The following is a 9439-nucleotide window of genomic DNA, read 5'->3' on the forward strand; positions in this document are numbered from 1 at the left end:
GGGCTTGGCCTCCACACAGGAGTCTCCACAGAGGAGGCCTTGTGGTCTGAGAAGGGACTGGACAGGAAGAAGTTGGACTCAGAAGTCTTGTCCCCACTAAGGCTGCTCTCCAGGCTCTGAGAACCTGAGTCAGGCCTAGGAGAGGCCAGAAGTCAAGTATATTGTGCTTGCTGAGTGGGACCATGATAGAGACAGATCCAAAAGCGGATCCATCATGACTCAACACACCCTGCTGTGACTCTGCAATCACATGCTTCCTCTACCCACTGTCCTCCTCCAGGCCGGGGAGGGCTCAGGGCTAGCTAGGGAGGGCAGGGCCAGCCAGCCTGGGCTGGGGGGGGGGGGAGCTGGTGGAGGCTCAGAAGGAGGCTGGCCATGGCCAGCTGCCACCAGCACAGTACCCAGAGCCCACCCCCTCCCTCTGTTTGCACCCCCCAGGGCACATTTAGCCTGCGGAAGCTGTGGGCCTTCACAGGACCTGGCTTCCTCATGAGCATCGCTTTTCTGGACCCGGGGAACATTGAGTCGGACCTTCAGGCTGGTGCTGTGGCTGGATTCAAAGTGCTGAGCTGGGATCCTGAAGGAAGGGGGAGATCAGGCTAAGAGGGTGGAGACCCCAACTTGTCCTGTGTCCTCAGGGTGGCTACAGGGATGGTTGCAATAGGCCAGAACAGGGCCCCGTGGTAAGGGCCCAGCCAAAGGTTGGGGCTGGTCATCCACTCCACCCTCCCATCCTCTCCCTGTAGAGTGTCCTTGCTTTTGAGGGCCTATGTTGGATGGGCCTCCCTGGCTGACGGCCTCCTGGGCCTCTTCACAGCTGCTCTGGGTGCTGTTCTGGGCCACTGTGCTGGGCTTGCTCTGCCAGCGACTGGCTGCCCGGCTAGGCGTGGTGACAGGCAAGGACTTGGGTGAGGTCTGCCATCTCTACTATCCTAAGGTGAGCTGTGTATGTTGGGGTGGGGGGGAGGTAGAGAGAGGGCAACAGGAAGCCTGAAATTCTATGAATGAATAAATATATCATATGATCTTACCTGGGCTTCCCAAGTCCAGCTGACAGATGAAAAGACAGACTCAAACTACTAGTACTAATAGGCTGAGAGGGACAGAGAAGGAAATTGCACCAAGGAGGAGTGAGAGTTCAAGATCAGCCTGGGCTACATAGTGAATTCAACGTTATCCTAGCCTACATAGTGCAACTGTCGCAAAAAACAAAAGCCATGTGCTGGTGGCTCACTCCTGCAATCCCAGCTACTCAAGAGGCTGAGGTTTGAGGATCAAGGTAGGAAGCCAGTCCAGGCAGACTGATCTGAGAGACTTTTATCTCCAATTAACTATCAAAAAGCCAGACGTGGAGGTGAGGCTCAAGGGGTAGAACATCATCAGCCTGGAGTGAAACAGCTCAGCAAGAATGAGAACTTCTGCGTGCTGGGAAGGTGGCTCAGTGGTAGAGCTTGCCTTGCATGCATGAGGCCCTGGGTTCAATTCCTCAGCACCACATAAGCAGAAAAAGCTGGAGGTGGCATTGTGGCTCAAGTGGTAGAGCACTAGCCTTGAGCTGAAGAGCTGAGGGACAGTGCCCAGGCCCAGAGTTCAGGCCCCACGACCAGCAAAAACAATGAGCACTTCTGGATTAAAGTCCCAGTACTAGCACTAGCAGGCAAGGAAGGAAGGAAGGCAGGCAGGCAGGCAGGAAGGAAGGCAGGCAGGCAGGAAGGGAGGAAGGAAGGAAGGGGGTTGGGAAGGCAGCTCAGTGATAAGCAGAAAAAGCCGGAAGTGGCGCTGTGGCTCAAGTGGTAGAGCGCTAGCCTTGAGCTGAAGAGCTGAGGACAGTGCCCAGGCCCAGAGTTCAGGCCCCACGACTGATAAAAAAAGGAAGGAAGGAAAGAAGGAAGGAGAGAGAAAGAAAGAAACAAACCAGAGGAGACATTAAACTTTAGGGAAGTGACTTGCTCAAGGCACCAATAGGAAGCTGTCAGTGTCAGGATCCAGTTGGGCTGGACCCTGGGGACTTGGCTGCAGTCACAGCCCACTTAGGAACACAGAAACCACAGCGCGCAAGATTTTTTTTTTCAGAGGGATTTAATGTGAGAATTTAGCCATTTGACCTATGGAAGGGCTGAAAGAGCAAGGGCAGAAGATGTTAACAAATTTTAGAAAGCTCCACCCCTGGCTGGGTCAAGAGATCATTTGCTGCTGAGTTTCTAGAAGCATTTCAGCCACTGCTTCAATGAAAGCCACTGCTTCTGGAACTCACATTATTTCCTGTCCTCACTGGTGCCACCAGAGCAAGGGACGTAGTTTCTGTCTGCTCCAATCTCTGAATTAGTCCCTTTTCTTTGGATATGATAAAAAATACACGGTGCTGGGTAGCTGGTAAAGAAGTTTAAGCTGGGGATGTATCTCAGGGATAGAGCCCTTGCCTAGTATATGTAAGGGTTCAACCCCTAGCATAGGAAGGAAGGAAGGAAGAAAGGAAGGAAGGAAGGAAGGAAGGAAGGAAGGAAGGAAGGAAGGAAGGAAGGGAAGAAAGAAAGAAAGAAAGAGAAAGGAGCAAAGGGAGGGAGAGAGGGGGAGGGAGGTAGGAGGGAAGGAAGGAAGGAAGGTAGGAAGGAAGGAAGGAAAAGTTTAATTAGCTCACAGTTCAGCATTTCCAGAGGTTCAAAAGCATAATTCTGACTTCTGCTCAGCTTCTAACGGTTCCACCCCTTCTCAGCATCTCTACACTGGGACCAGGCTTCCAGCCCGCAAGCAAAGGCTTCTCCCTCAAAGGAGTGCCACACGTAACCCACATCCAGACCACAGCAATCTCCCATTAAGCACTTCTTGCAAAACCTAACTGGAAGCCAGCTGCGAGACCATCCTGCAAATGTAGTTTGGAGGTTTCTAGCCCTGAAGTACCATGCCGAGTGTGAAAAGCTGGGTGTCGGGTGAAGCAACGGTCAAATCACTGGCCCACTTTTAAAGAAGCAACATCTCCTCCCCAGGTGCCCCGCACTCTGGTCTGGCTGACCATCGAGCTGGCCATTGTGGGCTCAGACATGCAGGAGGTCATTGGTACTGCGATTGCATTCAATCTGCTCTCGGATGGACGGTATCACCCCAGGGGCCACCCACTTACCAGTCTGGGGCTAGGGATGGTTCCTACCTCTTGCTCTAGGCCTCCTACCTTCTTGAGTCCATTTAATCCAGCTGTTCCTTTGGAGATCAAGCTGTTGCTCTCTTTCCCAGAATGTAAGGTGGCTTGGGTAAAGTCACATGGATGGGAGCCACACAGCTGGCAGGATTGAAACCCAAGGCTCTCTGGTCCCCAAGGTGGCTTTGCTCTTTCTGGAATGTTCCTGCCATTTTCAGCACACCTCCTCTCCCTTCGGGCCCCTGCTCCCACCCCCCTCGGGGTCGGGCATTCCGGGCTGGGGAGCAGATGGGGCTGGCTGACTTAGGCCACTGTGATTTCAGAATCCCGCTCTGGGGTGGCGTCCTGTTCACAATCGGGGACACGTTCTTCTTCCTCTTTCTGGATAGCTACGGTAAGGGGAGGCCAGCTTCACAGGGGTGGGACGAGGAAGCCCCAGGGAGCACAGCTGGGGACAGCTACCCCCTCCACTGGGGAAGGGGGGACACCTTGGCTCCCTCCCTCTCTGGCCCTGTGGCGGGAGCAAGTGCTGGTTTTCTGGGAAAAGCATCGCACAGCCTTTTGGGGCTGTGGAGAAGCTTCAGGGAGGTAATATATGTTAAGCTCTTGGCTAGCTGCCTGGAACAGAGAGCTCCAAATATTAGCCATTAGCAATTGTTTACCTTGCAGGTTTTTGATTTGTCTTGTGCCTTCTGTTCCTTGGTCTTGCCTTTAGGGTTGCGGAAGCTGGAAGCTTTCTTTGGATTTCTCATTACCATTATGGCTGTGACCTTCGGCTATGAGGTTGGTGTCGGCATTGCACTCTCCCCTGGCATCCCTCCCCTTCCTTCCCTTCTGGGCGGCCTGAGGCCCGGGGACAGTGGCCCACGGCCCAGTCCCTAAGCAGCTGGGATGGGGTGCGGGATGAGTGGCGTCCGCTACTTTGTCTTGAGTGGGCTGATGAGGTTCCTCCCCACAGTACGTGGTGGCCCGCCCTGCTCAGGGAGCACTCCTCCGGGGTCTGTTCCTGCCCTCCTGCCCGGGCTGCGGTCAGCCCGAGCTTCTGCAAGCCGTAGGCATCGTTGGGGCCATCATCATGCCCCACAACATCTACCTGCACTCAGCCTTGGTGAAGGTGAGCCCAGGAGAGAGGTGGAGATGCTCTCTCCTTCACAGCTCGGCTAGCATGTCTCCAAGATGGAGGCCCACCTCTTGGCTCCTTTTAAAATTTAGGTGAGAGGGGCTGGGAAGGTGGCTCAGTGGTAGAGTGCTTGCCTTGCATGCCTGAGGCCCTGGGTTCGATTCCTCAGCACCACATAAGCATAAAGGAAAAAAGCCGGAAGTGGTGCTGTGGCTCAAGTGGTAGAGCGCTAGCCTTGAGCTGAAGAGCTGAGGGACAGTGCCCAGACCCAGAGTTCAGGCCCTACGACCGGAACAAAAATAAATAAATAAATAAACAATAAAATTTAGGTGAGAAATGAATCCCTAGCTATTCAAACTAGAATGATGTTGGAAGCTGGGGATTAATATATTAACATTGAAAATAGTCAAGTCCCCTCCCCTCTGAGAACTTGCATCCTAGTGGGGGAGGGGGAGCATGGATTATAAAAGGTACTGTCAAGGAGATAAAGCAGATGTGTGATAGACCGGGACTGGGCAAGGCAAAGCTACTGGAAGCAGAAAGAATGATGAGTGCAAAGACCCTGAGGCAGAAACAAACCAGGCATGTTTCAGGATACAGCATGCACGGCCAAGGAGAGAGAGCTTTTAGGGGCTGAGTTAAAGGGATCCCAAAGGCCAATCTTTCTCATTACATGGTTGATCACTGTGGACCAGGACTCTGGCAAGGGCAAAGATGTAGAAAAAAATTGGCTTGCTGGGCACCAGTGGCTCATGCCTGTAATCCTAGCTACTCTGGAGGCTGAGATCTGAGGATCACGGTTTGTAGACAGCCATGGCAGAAAAGTACCCATGAGACTTTTATCTCCAATTAACCACTCAAAGACCTGAAGAGGAGCTGTGGCTCAAAGTGGTAGAGCACTAGCCTTGAGCAAAAGAGCTCAAGGACAGAGCCTAGGCCTTGAGTTCAAACCCCACAATTAACACACACACACACACACACACACACACACACACATTTGGCTTACCAGTGCCTGCCCCATGAGAAACTTTAGAAGGAACAGGGCTTGGCACCAGTGGCTCACGTCTGTAATCCTGGCTACTCAGGAGGCTGAAATTTGTAGACTGTGCTTTGAAGCCAGGATAGTCAGACAAATCTGTGAGACTCTAATCTTCAGTTAGCCAGGAAAATTCCAGAAGGGGAAGTGCGGATCAAGTGGTAGAGTATCAGCCTTGAGAGGAAAAGCCAAGAGGAGATGAGGTCCTGAGTTCAAGCCTAGGACTGGACTGATTGGCACACAGGCACAGATGGACACACACACACACACACACACACACACACACACACACACACACACTGGGGATTGGAGGGAACAAGGATAGAAGTGTGAATGTAGGGACACTTTGGGTGCCTCTGAAGGACACTTCTGTCACTCTCTGACCTTCATAGACTCGGGATATAGACCGAGCCCGTCGGGGGGACATCCGGGAAGCCAACATGTACTTCCTGATTGAAGCCACCATCGCCCTGTCTGTGTCCTTCATCATCAACCTCTTTGTCATGGCTGTCTTTGGCCAGGCCTTCTACCAGCAAACCAACCAGGATGTGGTGAGGCACACTTCCAGCCCTGTCTACCTGTTGCTCCCCCCACCCTCAGGTGGCTGAAAGGCTGGAGAGTCATGAAGTGTGAGGAAGAGGAAGTGTGAGGAAGAGGAGGTTATGGGGCATCAGAAGTCTCTGTTGGCAACACCAGCTCTTATAATCTGAGACAGGCTGGCAACCGAGTTGCCAGATGAATTCTTCTCCACTTTAAACGCTGGCCACAAATTATATTAAAGAACAAAACTGCCAGGTGGCAGTGGCTCATGCCTGTAATCCCAGATACTGAGCTCTGAGGATCACAGCTGGAAGCCAGATGGGCAGAGAAAAAGTCTGTGGGATTCTTATCTCCCATTAATCACCAAAAAGATGGAAGTGCTGTGGTCCAAGTGCTAGAGCGCCAGCCTTAAGCGAAAAAGCCAAATGAGAGTGTAAGGTCCTGAGTTCAAGCACCAGAACTGGCAAGCAGAAAAAAAGAAAAAAACAAATAAAAAAACCCCTACTGGGCAAAGTGTGCCCAGGCTGAGTGTGCCTCCCCGCTCCCTCCCACCGGCCCCGGGACTGCAGTCCAACGTCTGTGCCAACAGCAGCCTCCACGACTATGCCAAGATCTTCCCCAGGGACAACACCACAGTGTCGGTGGACATTTACCGTGGAGTAAGCGCCCGAGGGTGGGGGCGTGGCCGCGCCATGGCCCGCCTACTTCGGGGCGGGGTCGGTGGCAGGAGGGCGGGGCCTCGTCCTGACCACACCCTCGTCCCTCCAGGGTGTGATCCTGGGCTGCCTCTTTGGCCCCGCAGCGCTCTACATCTGGGCTGTGGGTCTCCTGGCCGCAGGGCACAGCTCCACCATGACGGGCACATACGCGGGACAGTTCGTGATGGAGGTGGGCCGGGAAAAGCCACGGGCACTGTCAACAGGCAAACTCCTGCGGGGGGGGGGGGGTTGTCCAGATACCGGCCTTGCCCATCCCAAAAGCAACCCAGAGGGTGTGCCCACCAGCCCCACTTTACAGACGAGAAAATGGAGGCAGCATTCCAGGAGCGGCAGATAGTATGACAAGCAGAGGGCCCTTTCCCCCAAACTGGCTAAGTTTGCGCCATGGCTGGGGAGGAGTGTTGTGGAAAGAATTCCCTCTCCAACTAGGGTCCGAGCTGCCCTCCACCTCAGAACAGAAAAACTCTGGGCTGAGATGACACAGATCCTCCCTCCTGTGGAGTCCCTGATCCTGACGCTGTCCCGCTCCAGGGCTTCCTGAGGCTGCGCTGGTCCCGCTTTGCCCGGGTCCTCCTAACCCGCTCCTGTGCCATCCTGCCCACCGTGCTTGTGGCTGTCTTCCGAGACCTGAGTGACCTGTCAGGCCTAAACGATCTGCTCAACGTGCTTCAGAGCCTGCTGGTGAGACCGGGGTCCAAGGAGGAACATGGCAGCCTTCCCCAAATGGAGCTTGGGAGAGGGGCACATCCAGGCCAGCCTCCATCCTAAACGCACTGTCCTAGAGGCGCACAGGCAGGATCTGCAGCCACCTAGGGAGGAGGAATCACCACCACCTTCTTCCTGTGTGTGTGTGTGTGTATTCAAGTGTGCACATGTGCTTGAACTCAAAGCACATCATTTTCACTCAAGGCTAGTGCTCTACCACTTGAGCCACACCTATACTTGTAGATTTTTTTTGCTGGTTAATTTTAAATAACAGTCTCTTAGTTTTGACTGGGATCCTCACATCTCAGTCTCCTGAGTAGCTACGATTACAGGTTTGAGCCACTCACACCCTGTTACCATCCTTTTTTTTTTTGTCAGTTGTGGGCCTCAAACTCTGGGCCTGGGTGCTGTCTGTCCCTGAGCTCTTCAGCTCAAGGCTAGTGCTCTACCACTTTGAGCTATAGCACCACTTCCACTTTTCTGGTATTTAACTGAAGATAAGTCTCACGGACTTTCCTGCCTGGGCTGGCTTTGAACCTCGATCCTCAGGTCTCCTGCATAGCTAGGATTACAGTCCTGAGCTACTAGCACCCTGCTACCATCCTTATTTTTCAGAGCCTCTACGTTTTGTCTTCTGCTCAGAAAGCATAGACAAGAGAAGATAGGCTCAAAGTGCTTAAGGCATTTGGTACAGCCATCCATGAAAAGGAGGATCCCTCCCTTCCCCACCTCCCTCTTCTCTCTTCTCCCCAGCTTCCCTTTGCTGTGCTGCCCATCCTGACCTTCACCAGCATGCCTGCCATCATGCAGGAGTTTGCCAACGGCCGGTGAGTATCCTCACCACCAGCCTGAGGGAGGAACTACTGTCCTGATCTACCGGAAGCAACAGAGCCTCAGAGAGGTCAAGAACTTACACACGGGGTCACACAGCTTTTGAATTTGGAGCTGAGGCCTGTTTCTAGAGCCTGTTTCAAGAGCCTGAGCTCTCCCTGTAAGGGCAGTTTCTAGGCTCTCTGGTCCCTGGAATCCCAGGCTAGGACCTGCAGGGAGCAGCCGCCATGGAGATGGCTACGGAATGTTGCCTAGCCCTTCCCCGGAGCGTGTGTGCTGTGCTTGAAAGGAGCCTGGATTTCTCAGAGAAGACTATGGAGCCAGGCCACACAGCACAAACATGAGGGTTTTGTGTGTCCCTGTTCTTGGCTAGGGGCACTGGTGTTAGAGGGGGAGAAGAGGACGCAGGTGACTCAAGAGTATTCAGCCAGTCAGTCCTGAGTCTCTCTCCTGTCCCCTAGGCTGAGCAAGGCTGTCACTTCTGGTATCATGGCCCTAATCTGTGCCGTCAACCTCTACTTTGTGGTCACCTACGTGTCCAACCTCCCGCACCCTGCCTACTTCGGCCTTGTAGCTGTGCTGGCTGTAGCCTACCTGAGCCTTATTACCTACCTGGTACTGGGGGGGGGGAGGGGAAGGGAAGCTGGGGAGGGGGACCTGGGAGTGGAGAAAGCAAAAGGAGAGTCTGGGCTTCCTCACAGTTCTCCACTCCTCCACTCATGGTTGCTCCTTCTCCAGGCCTGGACCTGTTGCATCGCCCATGGAGTTGCCTTTCTGAGCCACAGCTCACACCAGCACTTCCTATATGGGCTCCCTGAAGGGGAGTAAAAGGATGGGAAGAGCTTGGAGTGAGCCCCTCAGCAGGGAAGTAGAATGAGGGGCACACTGGCCTGCTAGACATGGAGGCAGCAAGATGGAGCAAGACCCTTGGAGGCTCACCAACCTAACCTTACCTTTTTCTACTTCAAACAAGTGCTTACCCTCTAGGTCTCATTGTTCTCATCTGTAAAATGGGAACTACACGGACTTGCCATGGACGTAAAATGTTTTAATATAATACTCCACACTTGGCACCTAATCATCAGTCACAAATATTTATTTGGTCAGTGTCAGTAATCCTAGCACTCAGGATACTGAGGCAGGATGGCAAAGCAAAGGTCAGCCTTTGGGAATGTGGTTTAGTGGTAGAGTGCTTGCCTAGCATGCATGAAGCCCTAGGTTCAATTCCTCAGTACCACATAAACAGAAAAAGCCAGAAGTGGTGCTGTGGCTCAAGTGGTAGAATGCTGGCCTTGAGCAAAAGAAGCTCAGGGCAGTACCCAGGCCCCAGATCTGGTCAAAGGGGGGGGGGGGGA

General features: G+C 53.4%; 1 protein-coding gene across 2 annotated transcripts; it reads left to right on the forward strand.

The window, feature by feature from the left end:
- The first annotated feature begins 432 nt into the window (after positions 1-432).
- Positions 433-9158, forward strand: Slc11a1 (solute carrier family 11 (proton-coupled divalent metal ion transporter), member 1). Of its 2 annotated transcripts, XM_013011577.1 has the most exons (13): positions 433-561; positions 818-937; positions 2985-3091; positions 3457-3527; positions 3849-3916; positions 4092-4247; positions 5682-5840; positions 6399-6488; positions 6598-6717; positions 7080-7229; positions 8007-8080; positions 8546-8699; positions 8823-9158. In XM_013011577.1, the coding sequence occupies exons 1-13, from the start codon at positions 490-492 to the stop codon at positions 8910-8912; spliced, it is 1431 nt and encodes a 476-aa protein (XP_012867031.1). In that variant the 5' UTR covers positions 433-489; the 3' UTR covers positions 8913-9158. The 2 variants fall into 2 exon arrangements, with proteins under 2 accessions (XP_012867031.1, XP_012867022.1); XM_013011568.1 differs by lacking the exon at positions 433-561 and having other exon boundaries at positions 852-937; positions 2714-3091.
- Positions 9159-9439: the final 281 nt, after the last annotated feature.

Source organism: Dipodomys ordii, unplaced genomic scaffold (genome assembly GCF_000151885.1).
Source record: "Dipodomys ordii isolate 6190 unplaced genomic scaffold, Dord_2.0 Scaffold1, whole genome shotgun sequence".
NCBI lineage: Eukaryota > Metazoa > Chordata > Mammalia > Rodentia > Heteromyidae > Dipodomys > Dipodomys ordii.

Coding starts and splice junctions, on each gene's coding strand:
- Slc11a1 (XM_013011577.1), top strand. CDS start 490: ATGAGCATCGCTTTTCTGGACCCGGGGAACATTGAGTCGGACCTTCAG. Junction 938..2,984: donor GCCATCTCTACTATCCTAAG/GTGAGCTGTGTA, acceptor TCTCCTCCCCAG/GTGCCCCGCACTCTGGTCTG. Junction 6,489..6,597: donor CGGTGGACATTTACCGTGGA/GTAAGCGCCCGA, acceptor TCGTCCCTCCAG/GGTGTGATCCTGGGCTGCCT.